Below are 18,137 nucleotides of genomic sequence, written 5' to 3'. Positions count from 1 at the left end.
ATTATAAATAATATACGATTGAAGTTAAGTTATGTATTGTCCCAATAAGGTTTGTTTTGTTTTTAAACTGAAAATCTTTTAAAAAAAACATATAGTAAATAAGTTTAAATGCTCATGTGCTCATTTTTGCTGTTTTGGGGTTTCAAATAATAAATAATAGTTTGTTTAATTTATTACATAATATGTGGGGCTGAATTTCTTGATTTGTGGATTTCAACTTTTTTTTTTGAGCTATTTTGATGCAAATTAATTTATAGACAAATTTTAAATTTCAAGTCAGTAGTGGTAACTAACATGTAATTAAAAAAAATATATTGATTGCTAGATATAAAAAAGTTGGAGTTGAGGTTAATAATTATTAATATTATTATATTCATAATATTAGTTAAATACATGTATAAGGTACTTTTTATTATCTTAATATTGAAAAATCAATTAAGCCCACTTTAAAATGCGACAAGTTTCCAAAAATGAAACAAAATACATTTATGTACACAATTATTGAAGTTGTAAAGCAGCGGCGCGGGGGGGGCCGAGCCCTCACGCAGGGCAGCCCAGGCGGTTGCCCACGTCGGGCGGCCCCGCGTCCACGTGGTCCGGGTCGCAGACGGTGCCCCGGGTCAGCTCGTCCGCGAAGCCCGTCAGCACGCGGAAGTTGAAGTCGCCCGGGTCGAGGCGCCCGTACAGGTAGCCGGGCAGGCGGTCGCTCAGCACCCACACGGACTGCCGCTCCTCCTGGTCCACCTTGAGGTCGTTAGGGAACCGCAGCGTCTCTGCGTCGGCCGCCGCCACGCCCTGCAGGTCCGGGACGTGGCCCCGGGGCTGGCCCGAGTTCCAGCAGCCCACGGCGTCCCGGGTCACCAGGTTGTAGAACATGACCCCGCGCCGGTCCATGGCCGAGGCGGAGGCCTGGGCCCTGCTCGGATACCTCGGCTCCCCGAGCCGCACGAAGGCGTCGGCGCCGGCGTCGTCCTCCGCCGCCGTCCGATTCCTCAGCACGGACGTCGGCACGGCGTACTCCTTGTCGCCGGACATGGGGTGGAAGTAGAGCGTCCGGTCGCCGTCCGGGGCCTTCTCGGGGGACAGGCTCAGCCCGAACACGCCGTCCGTCCAGCGGAAGACGACGCCGTGCAGCTCGAAGCGGCAGGACGCCGGGTCGGGGTAGAAGAAGGGGTGGCTGACGCGCCACGAGGTGTCGTCGCGCAGGCGGTACACCACCAGCCCGTAGCGCGCCACGTCGGCGAGGTACGCATGGGCGTCGTCGCAGCGACCGCCTCGCACGTCGACGGCCAGCGTGGCGAACAGCGAGCCGTCGAGGACCTGGTCCGCGGGGAGCTCGTACCTGCGAGTCACGCACCGCGACACCGTCACAGCTCGACTCCCACACAGCACAGAACACACAGTCGCATTTTCAAACAGAGGAGGAGGACAGAAAGGGGGAAAAAAGAACGCGATGGTCGTGAGGACGGTAGGGGAATGGAACAGGCTGGAGGAGGAGTGTGTGTCGGCTGGGAGTGTGGATCAGTTCAGAAGAAGAGTGCAGGGGAAGTAAGGAGAATGCTTGCCACCCGGCACTTCTGTACCCAATTGCAGCTATAATAATAAAAATAATTATTATCAAATTATCAATAATAATGTTTGCAGGCCTTCACGGCCATTGTCTGAAGTAGCTTGGCTTCTGGGGTTGTATCCGCGTCCTCGGCTGATAATTGACACAGACGTTTTCGGCCGACGTTGCAGTCGCCGTCATCAGGGAGCAGTTGACCTACCTGCAGTAGCCCTGATGATGCCGACTGCAAAGTCGACCGGAACGTAGGTGAATTATTTGCCAAGGACACGGCTACAACCCCAGAAGCCAAGCTACTTCGCATTTTCGTAATGTTGCAGAAATATAGCTGCAACTCAGTGTGCAATTTGTAGTATATTTAGAATCATCCAGTATAATGCCCATCGGTATAAACACTTTGCCATAAAATACTCACTTTATAAAGGCTAATTTACCCCGTGGCATAGGTTTCTTTTCATGGATCTGATTCATTTCGAAAACAAAATTTTGATCAGCCAGTTGCATATCCCAACGTTACCAACAAGGGCAGTACTAGGGTACCCATCAGAAAATGCGATAAAAACTAGAGTTCAGTGCGTGAAACTTTTAAGATGTGAGACAGTTTGGCTTTTAAAAATATCGTTTCAAATCATATAGATGATTTTAATGCTATTTTCCATTTACGTTGAACAGACGATTTTGAGTAAACAAAATTTAAATAATTTATTTATGTAATACAAAATCTTTAAATATCTGTGACCATTGTGAGCTATGACCAATTAAAATTAGCAGCAAGATAAAATCTCTCAGAGGATGTCATATGACTGTAAGCTGTAAAAAAGTACCTATGTAAAGGTTATGACTGTTGTGAGGAGTGCTAGGTTGGTACTGCTACACGTGCGAAGTTGGCAGTAGGTGATATGTAACATGGCAATGAATAAAGGCTGATGTTAAAGTAAAATAAGTGCTTTATCATTTCACACTAGCTTACAATAGTTGCATCAACAGAAACACGTGAGTGCAGGCCAACAATGGGCTAGGCCATGGTGTGAGAATGAGGGAGGACTGCAGTAGAGGTCCCAGGGAGCGAGGAGGACTGCTGTAGCCGGTACCTGTGCACGAGGGAGTCGTCGTCCAGGTCGAAGACGAGGAGCTGCGGGGGGCAGCGCTGCTCCGGGCTGCCCGTGGCTATGTCCACGAGCCCTGAGTCCAGCACCCAGAGGCGCCCGCACGGGTCGGCGGCCACGCGGAACACGGAGGTGAGCCCGCGGCAGTCGCTGGAGTTCTGGCTGTCCCAGTCGGGCCAGGCGCGCAGCAAGGGCGAGGGGCCCTCCCCGGAGCGGGGCACGTAGGCCAGCGTGGCTGGCACCCCGGGCTTCCACCGGGGCAGCGTCACGAACACGCGGTCCCGCCACACCTCCAGCCCCAGGGGCAGGTTGTTCCCGGGCACCAGCTCGCCCGAGGCCTCGGCGGCGGCGCGCGCCGCCCGGCTGGGGTACAGCAGGTCCACCTGCTTCCAGCGGTACAGCTCGCGCAGCGCCGGCTGGCCGGGCGCCAGCCACGCGACCAGCAGCCAGCAGGCCGCCGCCAGGCCTGCCAACACACCGCACACCGTCACCCGCCACGCCTGCCAACAACACCGCGTGCCATCAGTTTCTCCTACACCAAAAAATTCACATTGACTCTTCAATGAATGTATCTAAATTTGCCATTAATTAAAACAAAATTTACGTTGACAATCAAAACACCGACTAAAAATTAGTTTTAATATGTGTTTAAAAACAATTGTGATAAAGATTAAAAAAAAAAAAAAAAAAAAAAAAAATATATATAAATTTATGGGGGCCCATCATGACTTCTAGCAACGGGGCCCACAGAATGATGTGGGGGGCCTGTCACTACTATGGCGGCCCTGGAGGTTACTTTGCCACGGGCTCCGCAATTTTCCCCCTGGAAGACTTGGAACAATGAACTGTCCAAAACTACACTTTTAACCCACAATCTAGCGTAAATTTCAATGATTGTTTTGCTGTTTAATCTTAAGGGCGGCCCGCCTCGTCAGGGGTGTATGTGTGTCGGCGAGGCGGGATGATAAGCGCGACGCTCGCTGGTGCTTCTAGCGCGGTGTCTCCTCTGGACTGGCGCGCAGTCTTCTCGTCGTGCGTATGAGCGGCGACCATAACATTACATGGCGGAGAAATGAAGATAAAGGTGTAATGCAAGTCCCTTGAGTGCTTTCAAGAATCTGTACTGGTTGTTTTACGCCTAAAAAAATAGCTCTGAAAACACGCGTTTTATCTCTTCTAAAAATACATTTTAAAAACTTAATCCAAAATCAAAAGTACTTTTTCGGCCCTCAGCGAACTCTTAAATTCTTTTCGTAAGCATACCCCACTCGGATGTCTTGAGTAGTTTAGAAATTGTGTCGACTATGCACACTTGGCTTATTCATGGCCCCCACATTCGATTGCGGGCCCTGGTCCCAGAATCGGAGACGACCCCCCCCCCCCCCCCCCCCCCCCGTCTCCCCCCTCCAAAATTTTACAGTCACGTGCTACATTATAACTTTAAGGTTATTTCTTACCTACACTATTTTTAGAATGTTTTTAACCTGAAAGTACAGGGTATAATTATGGTTACTATTTTATAAGTCCAAAACTAAGCTTTGTTTATGAAATTAGTTTACCTACTTTAAAATAACCGCAGCAAGCATTTGCATTTATTTCACACACTAACATTAAAATGAAAAAAGTTACAGAAAAATGAAATAAGCTGTAGATGTGTAAAAATCTTCTAAAATTTCATTGGAAGAAAAAAATTTAGTTTGAAAAAATTATAATAGTTAAACTTTTAAAAATTAACAGGCCCAGGTCCTGGACCCAGGGCTCCACCCAGAGTCACCCTTGTGGGGGCCATGAGCTAGGTCTACGTCATCAGTAGTCTATGGACCGCGCGCCTCTACGTGGTCGCGACTCTGAGGGCGCTGAGACCCAGGGGTCAACCCAGCCCCGCCCTTGTGGGGGCCATGAGCTAGGTCTACGTCATCAGTAGTCTATGGACCGCGCGCTCTACGTGGTCGCGACTCTGAGAGCGCTGAGACCCAGGGGTCCACCCAGCCGCACCCTTGTGGGGGCCATGAGCTAGGTCTACGTCATCAGTAGTCTATGGACCGCGCACCTCTACGTGGTCACGACTCTGAGGGCGCTGAAACCCAGGGGTCCACCCAGCCCCGCCCTTGTGGGGGCATGAGCTAGGTCTACGTCATCAGTAGTCTATGGACCGCGCGCCTCTACGTGGTCGCGACTCTGAGGGCGCTGAGACCCAGGGGTCCACCCAGCCACACCCTTGTGGGGGCCATGAGCTAGGTCTACGTCATCAGTAGTCTATGGACCGCGCGCCTCTACGTGGTTGCGACTCTGAGGGCGCTGAGACCCAGGGGTCCACCCAGCCCCGCCCTTGTGGGGGCCATGAGCTAGGTCTACGTCATCAGTAGTCTATGGACCGCGCGCCTCTACGTGGTCGCGACTCTGAGGGCGCTGAGACCCAGGGGTCCACCCAGCCGCACCCTTGTGGGGGCCATGAGCTAGGTCTACGTCATCAGTAGTCTATGGACCGCGCGCCTCTACATGGTCACGACTCTGAGGGCGCTGAGACCCAGGGGTCCACCCAGCCCCACCCTTGTGGGGGCATGAGCTAGGTCTACGTCATCAGTAGTCTATGGACCGCGCGCCTCTACGTGGTCGCTACTCTGAGGGCGCTGAGACCCAGGGGTCCACCCAGCCCCGCCCTTGTGGGGGCCATGAGCTAGGTCTACGTCATCAGTAGTCTATGGACCGCGCGCCTCTACGTGATCGCGACTCTGAGGGCGCTAAGACCCAGGGGTCCACCCAGCCCCGCCCATGTGGGGGCCATGAGCTAGGTCTACGTCATCAGTAGTCTATGGACCGCGCGCCTCTACGTGGTCGCGACTCTGAGGGCGCTGAGACCCAGGGGTCCACCCAGCCCCGCCCTTGTGGGGGCCATGAGCTAGGTCTACGTCATCAGTAGTCTATTGACCGCGCGCCTCTACGTGGTCGCGACTCTGAGGGCGCTGAGACCCAGGGGTCCACCCAGCCCCGCCCTTGTGGGGGCCATGAGCTAGGTCTACGTCATCAGTAGTCTATGGACCGCGCGCCTCTACGTGGTCGCGACTCTGAGGGCGCTGAGACCCAGGGGTCCACCCAGCCCCACCCTTGTGGGGGCCATGAGCTAGGTCTACGTCATCAGTAGTCTATGGACCGCGCGCCTCTACGTGGTCGCGACTCTGAGGGCGCTGAGACCCAGGGGTCCACCCAGCCCCGCCCTTGTGGGGGCTATGTGATTATTCACTGGGAAGGATAACGCTGAGTAGAGGTGTAAAAGTAAAGAAAAAAAGCGTACCCGTATGTATTCGTTACTATAACAATTAGTACTCGTTACTTTCGTATCGTTACGTTACTCGTTACTTCTGATACCGCATAACATCCTATGTTAAAGCAACGAAGCGTGTCGTATTGCGTACGTGTACAGTATGCCGTCGCGTAAATAATAATAAATCGAATATAAACTATTAATAATATTTGATAATAAACAGCTTTTGTTAAACAAGAAACAATTAAATCTCATTAGAGCGGCTTTATTATAATATCTCTTTTAAGATAAGAACAAAAAAACGTGAAAATACGAGATAATAAAAAAACAAAAACATACCTACATATTTATAATATGTAAAAAATACTTTCTTACGTTGTTTCTGTTCCAATCTCAAACTTTGTCTACACACACAGTACCGATACGACGAATTTCCAAATTATACTTTACTCGATAAACAAACATCGTTCTTTGTAACGAATAAGCGCGCGCATGCGTAAAAAACATACGAAAAATGCGAGTAACGAAATGCAGCCGTGTGTAACGTTTCGTTACTCGTTACTAGATGGCGCAGCCGTTACTCAGTAACGAATACATACGGTTTGCTACAGCTCTACCGCTGGGTGAGTGTTGCCCTGAAGGCGCGTGCTTTCACCGCCGCCAAGGCCACGACCTCCGACGCCAGAGGAGACGCCCCAGGCCGTGGCGACGCGAGGCGGTGACGGTGTAACAAACCACACGTCGCAGTCGGATCTCTGACGCCTCTTTAAAGCTGGGTTTACGATTGATTTCCTTAAGAATTACAACTTAACATCGAGCACACGATCATGTCAAAAATACATTTTCCAGTTTATGATTGACATAGAAGTCGTTAATTCCAACCAATCACAGCACAAAACACATGGTCGGCCATTGTTCGAAACGGAGAAGCAGGTTTGAAATAGGTTATTGACAAATGGGATATATAATTTTTCGAAATGGATGATGATTACAAATGACAAATATACGAATTCTAACCCAAAATACTGCCTCGCTCGGTCAAATAATAAGACAAACTTCCGGTTGAAAGGTTCCGGTTTGTTGTGATTGGTCGCTTCCCTTAAGTCTTAATGAAAAATATAAAATATAACCATTTCTGTTAAGTCTTAAGTCATCATATGGTTCGTACACGACCCGTCAAAATTCACAAACGACAATCATAAACCATTCCACTAGTTTACATAGAGTCATATGGTAAGTACACGACTAAGTCTAAGTCTTAATTTTTAATTTTCAATCGTAAACCCACCTTAAGGCCCCCCTCCCCCCCTGCCCCCCCCCCCCCCCCGCCACCCGCCCACGCGATAACACAACACGGTGCGCAGAGCTTCAGGAGAAAACAACACGATTTCAAACACTACTCAACACACCCGAGTAAATTTTGGCAAAAGGGCACAGAGTGCTGGCACGTCAACAAAGATTGTATAACATACTGTAAAGGGTACTTTATGTAAATAAAAACTCTTGAATACTCAAAACATACCCGAGTGGGGTCTGTCTACGAAAAGCATTTCAGAATTCGCGGAGGACAAAAAAAGGATTTTCGATTATGGATTAAGTTTTTAAACTGCGGCTTTTAAGGCGTGTTTTCCGAGTTATTATTATTATTATTTTTTTTTTTTTTTTGCGTAAAACAACCGGTACAGGCCCTTGAGTGCTTACGAAAAGCCAATTTCAAAAATTCGCTGAAGGGCCGAAAAGTACTTTTGATTTCGGATTAAGTTTTTAAAACTGTGTTTTTTTTTTGTAGAAGAGTTGAAATGGCCTAAAAGGCGTAATTTTTGATGGACGGGGGGTGAGAGATTTTCCCGGGCCGTCCAACAGGCTGGAGAACACGTGACACGAAGTACGTATGACGGAAGGAGGCAGTTGCCTTCATGTGCCGGTCTGGGTGTCCACAGTTAGTACTTCCGTACTAGATATAGTACTTTTATAAGTTTTTTAGTGGTCTAGTACATTTACGCTCAGATCTAGTACTTTTTTTTCTTTAACATAATAATATTACAGTAACTCCAATACGTTTTATTATTAAGAGTAATTATTTTTTTAAAAAACTATGGAATGTGTGTGTGTGATTTTTAAGTTAGAGCGTTGTAATGTCATAATAACTTCCTAAATAATTGTTAAAACCATAACAAATTATAATTTAGTTCCTTGTTTTTTTTTTTTAATCTAGTAATTTTATTCTCGCCTAAGTTGGTACGAAATATTTTTTTTCCTTGTAGACACCCTGTGGTGCCGGTGCATTGCGGAAGTGTCTGTCACGAGCGTGCGGGAGCCGGGGGGGGGAAGGGGAAGGGGGGAGTGGGGGTAACTGGGGGTAACTGGGGCACGGCTTCCTGCGAGGCGGAACTGTCCAGTGTCCGGCCGCAGACACGGACACGCACCAGCGACCACGCGGTCATTGTCCCGGGTACAGTCGGGTCCGGTGACCTCCAGCGGGCTGATTACGAGCACACACTTTGCGTTATAAGTTGCGATAAATAACGAAGGTTTGCGAAGAATATCGCAGGAACCAGCAACGTGATTACGAACACATCGTGTTTCGTTAAACTTCGAATATTGATGACGTTGTGGCGGTATATATCGCAAACTTTGATTACGAGCACACTTTTCAAGTGATATTTATCGCACCGGAGCTACGTTATATATCACGGGCATTTCAAGTGGTGATACGAAGCGATTGTGAGGTAAGTGATATAATTACTCTTAAAAATAATGTCCTCCCGTCCTAAAAACGGCATTATAATCGCACATTATTGTTTTAAATATAGTCGAGTACGATGTAAAGCGATGAAGTTAAACGAAAACAATTGTTTTAGGTTAGCGTGTGTATATTTAAAACGCGAACATTATTTTTAAAGTGCTATTTCTGTTTATTAATTGTACCATGAAATCATTGTTTTCAATGCATAGTTTGTGTGGAATAATTATGAAGTGGTTTAAATACGATCAAAGTAGGTAAGAATAATATTAATAAATGCTGTGTCATAGCTTATCAAATTAATCCTAACCTAAAGAGCGATATTATTTACACGCACATTATGAACTCAACATAGCTATAAATAGTTCAAATAGGCTACTTATGTATATTTAGTGTTCGGGTATTTGCTCAACATGCATTTTTGTTTAATCTGTGCGCTTGTAGACTTCAGACAGTAAATTGTATATTTCTTTATTTAGTTTCAGAAGGCTATTTCCGGCCTCCTTGTGTGTTCAATTGTGCAATACATTTTTCATTTGTGCTCATTCATTTACATATTGGCTCTATCACCTAAATGTGTTAACATTGGTAATTGTTAACAAGTGGGGCTGATCATAAAACAAATAACTTGATGAATAATTTATTTATGAATTCCCCTCCTTAAACAGGATGATTCTATTAAATAACATTTCGAGCTTTTATGTAGGGGAGGCGAGGCTTTATTATAAAAATAAGTTTATGAAGACGGTAATTTTGAGTTCCTATTATTAACCTTGATACTTATTTCTGTTGAGATATTTCAAGTTGTTTACTGTTTAAATTGTTGGTTATGTGTGGTTAGCTACACTTCAAATACTGCAAACCTATTCATGTCTACAGTTGGTTAGGTTAGCTACATTTTAAATATTGTATAATGAGGTAAATATGGTGAAAAGCTACTTGTCCATATGTTTTTTTAAAATTATTTATTAGTTTTCAGACATTAATTCCAATAATTAACATAGGCTATCAATACTGTAACATTGTTTTACTAATAGAAAATTAAGCTTACCTCACCTAACCAACCATCCACACATATTTTGTAGTACAATTAATGTAACTAACCTAACTTAACTTACCATTCACACAGATCCACACTATTTATTTGTTATTTTTAATTCATCTAACAAACTTAATGGTGGGAATGGCTGGTTTGATTAGGTTAATTATAAATACTTGAAAGTAGTGTAGACAGTTTATTAGGTTATGGTAGTTATATTAAATATACTGTGAACTCATTTTAACAGTTTTTAAGAATTATATATTGTAACACAGCTAACTCTAACCTAACCAACCACACTACAGTTTATACCTATTATTTTTGTTGGTAACATAACTTAAGAAACAGTTCACAAAATCACACAGTAAGTATTTTTAATGTAGCTTACTTAAGCCAACCAATCATTCTCATGTCTAAATTTTTTGATTTACCTAACCTAACAAGCTATTAAAATGGCATATTTCTAGTTTAACTGCTTGAAGAATTACAACACACTCATGGAGAATTGTTGGAAAAGAAGTCGAAAAGTTAAAATTGTTTTTAGAAATTAAAGAAAAATGAATGCAGTTATGCGTTACATCGAGGAATATTAGATCAATAATATCATCTTAAAAATTATTTTTATTAATCAGGCCCTCTTGTTAACAATTAGTAGCCTACCAAACTATATTACACTAATTTAGTTAATGTTTGAAAATATTTCAGGTTCTACACAATGGCCTTTGCTGCCTTTCTGCTAAATATCGAACTGGAGGAGAAGGCAGAGAAGATTGTTAAGAAACCATCAAAATCCCTTCGAATTGCCAGATTGCACCCTCATAGCAGTTGGAAAACCTTAGAAAATGAAGAAACATGAAGAAACGAGCTATGCAATTTAATAAATACTTTGTTATCAAGTTTGTTGCATTTATTAAAGAAATTGTGAAAATAAGTGTTCACTCATTTCCATGTTTGTATACAAAAAATTATTTCTTAACACAATATTTTCTCATAATTGGCAATTTTAGCACATGCCTCCAGCATGCCTTTTAACTTTTCTTTAAGTTCTTTGATGCCTTTTTAATCAAATTGCTGGTTGCCATTTCAGAAGCACATATTCCCAATGCTTCTCATCAGCTGCCAGCTGTCTTTCTTGAATGTTGTTTATCAGCTGCCAGCTATCTTTCTTGAATGCTGCTCAACTGATCTTTTTTTATTATTTTTAAATTGTACTATTGATCATTATCAGTATGAATTGTATAGGTTACACTAGGTATCATAGATGCAGAGTTATAATAAAGGAGGTGCTAATAACAAAGTACAGATTCTATAAAGTAAGCTGACTAAAAGAATTATCAAGGTTTTTCCAGTCAAAGATTTCACAATGCTTGTATATAACCATTCTTTACTTTTTTTTTTGTGTAAACAAGATATAACATGGAAGAATTTCATTAGACTAGCTGACTATCAATGCAAGTTCCAGCAGGTACAACTGCTTGTTGTTGCCAGTGAGCCCATTTGTATACAGTATAGACATTGTTTCATGTGGACGAATATAAAAAAAAATATTTTGAACTAATTTTTATTATTGTAAGTTTAGAATCAATGTAGGTATGTTTATTGAGACTGAGACAAGTACAAACAAATTAAATGACACACATTGCATTTAGCTAGATAATTCAGGAACAAATATTGACTTACTTAGTATGATTCATCTTGCGATAAAGTTTGGTACAGCTCCATTCCTTGCACCTCCCCAGTCAACACTCTGCATCTTATGAATTTTTATCATCACTCACTGTTCTTATCTTTCTATTTATCATCAGAATAACCAATAACCATTAAATCTGTGCTTAGATGTGTGTGAACATTAAAATAAGCAATTTTTGAGCTAGTATTTAGAGATCAAATCATATGTTTCTTAAAATATGTGATGAAGCATTTGAACAGCTTATTTAACTATATTAAGTAAAATTTAACTTAAATAAAAGACTAATACAGTAAATTAATATGTAACTGATTGTGACTGATGGCCATTATAACAAATATGCATAAAAAACTCTTAGGTTTCTTGGCTATCTTATGAAAACACAAGGATTGTAAGAGGTCTTGTTTTAATAATGAACCTACCAGGGGTATATGCAGGGGCAAGAGGAATATATGCCTCCCCCAAAATCCTAAAAGAAAAATCTATATTCCCCCCCCCCCCCCCCCCAACCCAAAAAAAATAAAGCCAACAGGCTAAGTGCTTCTATACCACTTTCCTCCTCCCCATCCCCCTTCCTCCCTCATAACAAAATTCTGCATACACTTCTGAGTAGAACAACTTTAATTTTAATTTTTTTTAATATGAACTATTAACACTTCCATGTTTATGCAAGTCATTTTTTTGTGTTTCATTTTAAATGTAGCACACCTCCAATTTCTCTCTGTCAACTTTCAGGTATCTTAACTACTTAATTTTCACCACTCTTATTTTAAACCCACTACACCAATCTCAAAAAACAAAATTGGAAGCATACCAGTATTGAAAAAAATATATATTTAATTTTCAAATAAATATTTGGAAAAGTATAGGATAAACAAAATGCATGACTAACACAATATAATGTCTACCAGAGGTTGAGGGACAAAACCACCTTCTAGAATCTACATCATTCCCAATGATGCTGTACCGAAGATTTGGATAATTCACTGGTCAAGGCTGCTCAGAAATATAACTTGGATAATATTGCCAGCTGTTATCTTAGCAGCTATTGCTTAAGCTGCTCTTTTTATTGCAGCATATATCATGTTGATCCATTACTGAAATTAAAAAAAATGGATTAAATAATTGGAATGCATGTACATGAGAAATTGTTCAAACTGAATATTATTTTACATATTAAACCATCAATTTCTAAACTTGCTGAGAAAAAGTAATCTATTAATTTATCTTAATGGAAAAAAAAGGGGGAGGGGAGAATTAAAATTATTGAATATTTCTAGACAGTTTTTAAAATAATTGCAGCATATTAATAATTTACATACATGTTGGATCATTAACCAACTTGAATGCCATCTTGAAAACAAAGTTGTTTACTCAGTACTTACTCTAATTACTCAGTACTTAGTTTCACTTGTTTAAGTCATTGGTGAGATTAAATTAAACAGCAATTAAAAAAAACATAGCAATGAACTTTCATATCCTCAGATTATAAAAATAAACTGTTCTTACACTGAAAATTTTCAAGAACTGTTCCATAATAACTGTTTAAAATGTCAATCTTTTTAAATTGAAACATTATGGGCCTAATTTTATCCTTAGAATATGCAACCCAATACACTGAGTTTAAAACAGACTTCAAAAAATGAAAATACAAAAAGTAGCCCATATCTTCTCCATTGTAATTGAAGGCTGCTGCTTACATAAAAATTGTAATGCTATATTCACTAAAGAAAAAAAAAAGAAAACTAATATTTTGCCAATGGTCAATGGTTTTTAATGTCCCTAAACGTTTGTTAAGCCTCTTTGTCAGTTAAATCCACAGATACATGCAAGCTTCACATTCATTATTTGAAGAAAAATTGGCTGCAAACTCTCTGTGGCTCTTAATAAACCACACCATGATTTCTGTTGGGCAGCAGTAACTTTACCAGTGCCACTCTAAGGCTTATTTTAACTGAGAACACAAATATTCAACACAGTGTCCTCTTTAATAGCGGCATGTGCACTCTAGTCAAGAAAACCACAAATTTAAATAATTTACTGTAATTAAACTTTACCAAGTGTACGAAGGGAGTAAAAAATGTTTGAGTGACCTATAATATAAATATTAGCAAAATTATTTTTATTTACGAATGGTACTAATATCTTGGAAACATTGTTTCAAAACACTTGTATATAAAATATACGAAAGCACATGAGTATTAAAATATATTTATAAAATTTTAACTGATTAGATTACATAAACTAGAAAGCTCACCGCTGGAAATATGTTAAAAAGTGTAGTTTTTATTAGGTATGCTAATAACCACTTAAATATATCATCAACCACATATATGTATAACTTTGAAGTATAAGGTTATGTTTTTACACAAGCACACAAAACTTGACTAAATATTTTTTTTAATTCCACTCTTCATATCATATCAATAATAGGTAAAATAAAAACAGACACGGGTTCGTGGTAATTAGTTGTTCCTTTAATTTTGTAACCTGTAGAGTGGCCTCATTTTCATTCTATTGAAGTTTAAACATGCTTCTCGTTCGATGTTTATGTTTACATGGCAAGACGCAGTTAGCCACAATGACGACGCGAAATCTTTAACTGCATTTTTGATTTAAACTTCTACGAAAAAGGCAGCAAAAAAAGCTTTAAAGACTTTATTTAAGAAATTAGTGCGTTAAAAAAGAATATTTTGTTCCCAGTAACACTAAGTATTCATGATTCACTTACAAAATAGTCTGTTCGACGAACATATTAATTGTTCAATTGTTGCTTGTCCTCTGACGTCATGGATTCGTATCGCAGGTCAGCGTTACCGTGGAAAATAACGAAACGCATATCGCAAGGTGGGTCGTAATCACCAAATGCGATACGTGTTTCGTTACCGCGTGAAGAATAACGCTAGTCGTCGATAGTGTTCGTAATCAGCCCGCAGGCGGGCGGACACCTAACACCGTGACCCATCAACCGCGAGTCCAGAGAGTTTCCGACCGCTCCTGGAATCTCCAGGAGAACCGCAAGCCCGGCCGAGGTCTACAATCCAGGACGAAGAAAAAGGCCATCCTCGTCGCCAAATATGTTGTGACTATAATCTTTGAATATATATATATATATATATATATATATATATATATATATATATATATATATATATATATATATACTGTATAGAAGTCGCGAGTGGATAGGATTTACTCTACGTTTTTCAGAAGCGTATGCAGAGCAGCTTGGGAACTTCACCGCTGCAGTGCGCTGCCGTAGCGCCCTGTATCGTCTTAGTTGTTATTTACACGTTAGAGCGCAGCGCTGTCGCCCGCTGTCATTCCCCGCACCCCTCATCCATCATTCACTGCAGCTCAACGTCGTTCAACGGGAGGGGGAAGGGGTGTTTGAAGAGTTCGACACTTGTCCGCTAGGGACCACCACAAGTCGATGCCCTAGAGATGGTGGCGATTGCGGCGGTGAATTAACCAACTACCTCAAAACCATATTAGAAATTTTAACCTGGGCTGGCGACTTCTATACAGTATATATATTCAAAGGTGTGCGCTTCGGACACAGGAAAAGAACAGAACACTCACGATATTTGAATTTCCGGTTCCCGTTTAAAAACGTGGTGTTTGTTTTTGTTATTGAAGGAAATGGAAGGTGTTGTAAGTCACTTATAACTTACATAACATTCATAAGTTCAATCTCAAACTACAAAGCATCAAAACAATTAAACAAAAACATTTGGTTTGGCACATTTACTGCGCTCTGGTGACAACTTTATAAATCAATACATTCGTACATCGGACATCGCAATTATTGTGGACAGGGCAGTTTTCGGTGAGACAATGTGACGTCACTCACATTCGGATAAGGACACGGACCACGCACAGGTTCGGACTATTGTAGACGGGCTCTAAGAGGGACAGGACGTCTCGGCGCAGCGCGCATGTGGTCACACGTGGTGCTCAAAGCCGCAACGGGCGACATTGTTGCGTGTCATGTCCTGGGCGCCAACGGGGAAAGAGTTTGCGGTCGAACACACGAACTCATTTCTAACCGACTTCAAAAAAGGATGAGGAAGTTCTACGTTCGACTGTATGTTTTTTATTTTGACGTGAATAACGTCTTATAAATCGATGAACGCCGGCTGCACGCACGAAAAAAAGCATGACTCATTGTCACGTTTCGCCTGAGGCGAGCGTGCAAGAACCGGCCAACCAACCGTGCGAGAAAATCTTCTATAATATCAAACAGGTTAAGGCGGGATTTTTAAAAGCAGCAATTAAAAAAATATTTGATAATAAGTTATCACATAAAATTATCGTCCGTAAACAGATTTTACAGACAACTCCCCCCCCCCCCCTCCTTTTTTTATGTATGTTCGTCGATTTCTCCGTCAATAGTGGATCGATTTTCACAATTTTTTTTTTGTTTGAAAGAGTATACTCTCGAGGTGGTCCCATTGTCACCAAGTCATGATCTGATGCGTGGATCGCATGGAAATCGAGGGAAATCCTGAAATTTTATAGGAATGTACACTGAGTTTTTTTTAACAATGTGCTCAGACGTTCGTTTGCTAGGATTTACTATTTGCTTTGCAGGATAAACAAACGTTATCGAACTCCCACAACTTTCAAAACGAGAATGAATAACGAAAACTCAACTACGTACTCATTTACAATGCACGTATCTATTTATCTATATCTCCCTATATCCCTCGCTCTATCTCTATGTATCTGTATATATCCCTCTCATTCATTTATTCATATATCATTCATTTATATGTATATATTTTAACCTGTTACAGGTGTGACGTAGATATGTTTAAATACGCGTGTATTCGATTGCAACGTTGTTTCAATATTTCAAAGATTTTGAACGTGTTTATTTATATACGTATGTGAAATGCCTGACTTTCCCTTGAACTGATCTCGCTGTGCTGTCCGCGAGAGAAAGTGTAAGCGCGACTCACCTGTCCTGGAGAGAGCCATGGAGTTGACGCAGCAGCGAGGACACACGTCACGTCACGTCACGTCACGCGCGCAGCTGCCTCCAACACTACAACCTCGCTGGACCGCTGTCCGCGGTCTATTGAGCAACTCCGACCTCTCCCGGCGAGTTTCATGGGTTGGCAGCATCGCCGCTCAGCGCTCACTGACCCCCGATCAGCCAGCCACTTCACGGCCGGAATGAATTGGCCTGCTGGCAGCCTGGCGGGAAACGACGATAGTCGCCCCCCAACAACCAGTCATGCCCAAAACCCCCCAATGCGGATAAAAAGTGCCCGCCCTTGCTTAGTAGATATTTCCCACTCTTCCAACTCTTCTTCCTGAGCCATCCTTCTATTCCCGTAGCCAACCCGCATGTAATTAATGCGTGAAATTTTGTATCCCGCATGTCAGTGCCCAGGGTTTTCCCTGTGTCTATGCAGGTTTTACCTGGGCCCAACTTATTTATCTAGTTTTAACTTAGAATAGTCAGTGAGGGGAGTTAGTCATGGCTAAAATGTTGCCATGGCTGGCCAATCCCCCTCCTAGCACATGATGCATGCTTCCTCTCCTGCATGGTTCATAACCTGCATGCTTAGAGCGTGTAGGCTTCGGCCTGAGACGCACTTAGAGTCTTCCCTACCCAGACCCCTCCCAAATACACTTAGTTTTAATTTCAGTTAGGAAAAAAAATTGTTGGAATGAAAAGAGAACACTATTTCGCGAGTAATAATACAGTTTCGTGATTTTAGAGTTTTTTTTTAATGTAACAAACTTAACCGAGAAAAAAAAACGATTTTTTGCGAAATTTTATTTTTACTTTTATATGTATGTATATATGTATGTATGTGTATGTGTATATATATATATATATATATATATATATATATATATATAAAGCGGCTGTGAGTTCGTAGCCGCCACACTCGTTAAAAAATGGAAATTGAAGCTTCAAATAATTTTCTCGAACGATAAAACACACAATGGAGATTTACAGTTGTATCAAACACGGCGTCGAGAAACCCGCAAAGTCTAACGGTCACATCCGTTTGAACGTATTATAACTCGTAGGGGTAATTAAAAAAAACTTTTGTCTTAATACATTTTTGATACTACCAACCGTAAATGCAAGGGGTGTAAAAAACAAGGGTTAGAGGACAAATAAATTCCTAACTCCCTTATTACGCACACTATCGAATTCGTTCCAATGATTTGCAAATCTTATAATTTTTATTTAAAACAATATCTGATAATACCAGCAACTATTACAAAGGTTAAAAAAAATCCTGGGTTTTGGAACAAGAAAATAAAAAACAAACTTCCCTACCATGTACGCTATCGAATCCAATATTATTTTTGTTTAACTTTATAATTATTTTCTAAAATATTTGCTAAAATAAATTTTTATCAAACCAACCATTTCTACAAGGGGCGGAAATACCAAGGTTTGAAAGTATTTGAGAACATAAATATGTAATGTACATTACATCGAGTTATTAAAATTTTCCAGAATTTCACAGAACAAAATATTTACAGGAGAAATAGGTTCTACGAAATTTACCTACGCCTGTAGGCTGTGCCGAAAGGGATATTTTAGTTATGATCATCTAAAACTTACTTTCGAGGGAAAAATAAAATAAATAAAAAGAATTTAGAAAATGTAATTTATCTACAAGATCTAACTTAACTGCATTTTTAAATTTATCTTTAAAAAAAAAAAATTCCTGGACTAATTAAAACTAAGGTTGTATCC

The 18,137-nt window shown here is 41.4% G+C and overlaps 1 protein-coding gene across 1 annotated transcript; it reads right to left on the bottom strand.

Moving 5' to 3' along the window:
• Positions 1 to 342: 342 nt before the first annotated feature.
• LOC134541293 (protein yellow-like) lies at positions 343 to 16,647 on the bottom strand. Its single transcript, XM_063384614.1, has 3 exons — positions 16,369 to 16,647; positions 2,659 to 3,139; positions 343 to 1,342 (listed from the first exon to the last, which is right to left on the bottom strand). Exons 1-3 carry the CDS (start codon positions 16,385 to 16,387, stop codon positions 541 to 543), a joined length of 1,302 nt encoding a protein of 433 aa, XP_063240684.1. The 5' UTR covers positions 16,388 to 16,647; the 3' UTR covers positions 343 to 540.
• Positions 16,648 to 18,137: the final 1,490 nt, after the last annotated feature.

This window comes from Bacillus rossius, chromosome 18 (genome assembly GCF_032445375.1).
Source record: "Bacillus rossius redtenbacheri isolate Brsri chromosome 18, Brsri_v3, whole genome shotgun sequence".
In the NCBI taxonomy this organism is placed as follows: domain Eukaryota; kingdom Metazoa; phylum Arthropoda; class Insecta; order Phasmatodea; family Bacillidae; genus Bacillus; species Bacillus rossius.
The sequence above is the reverse complement of the archived record's forward strand: the minus strand, read 5'-3'. Positions and strand labels throughout refer to the sequence as shown.

What these genes read in the sequence shown, in the direction of transcription:
- LOC134541293 (XM_063384614.1), bottom strand. An exon ending in GACGACTCCCTCGTGCACAG is followed by an intron (nt 1,343 to 2,658) that starts GTACCGGCTACA and finishes CGTGACTCGCAG; the next exon opens with GTACGAGCTCCCCGCGGACC.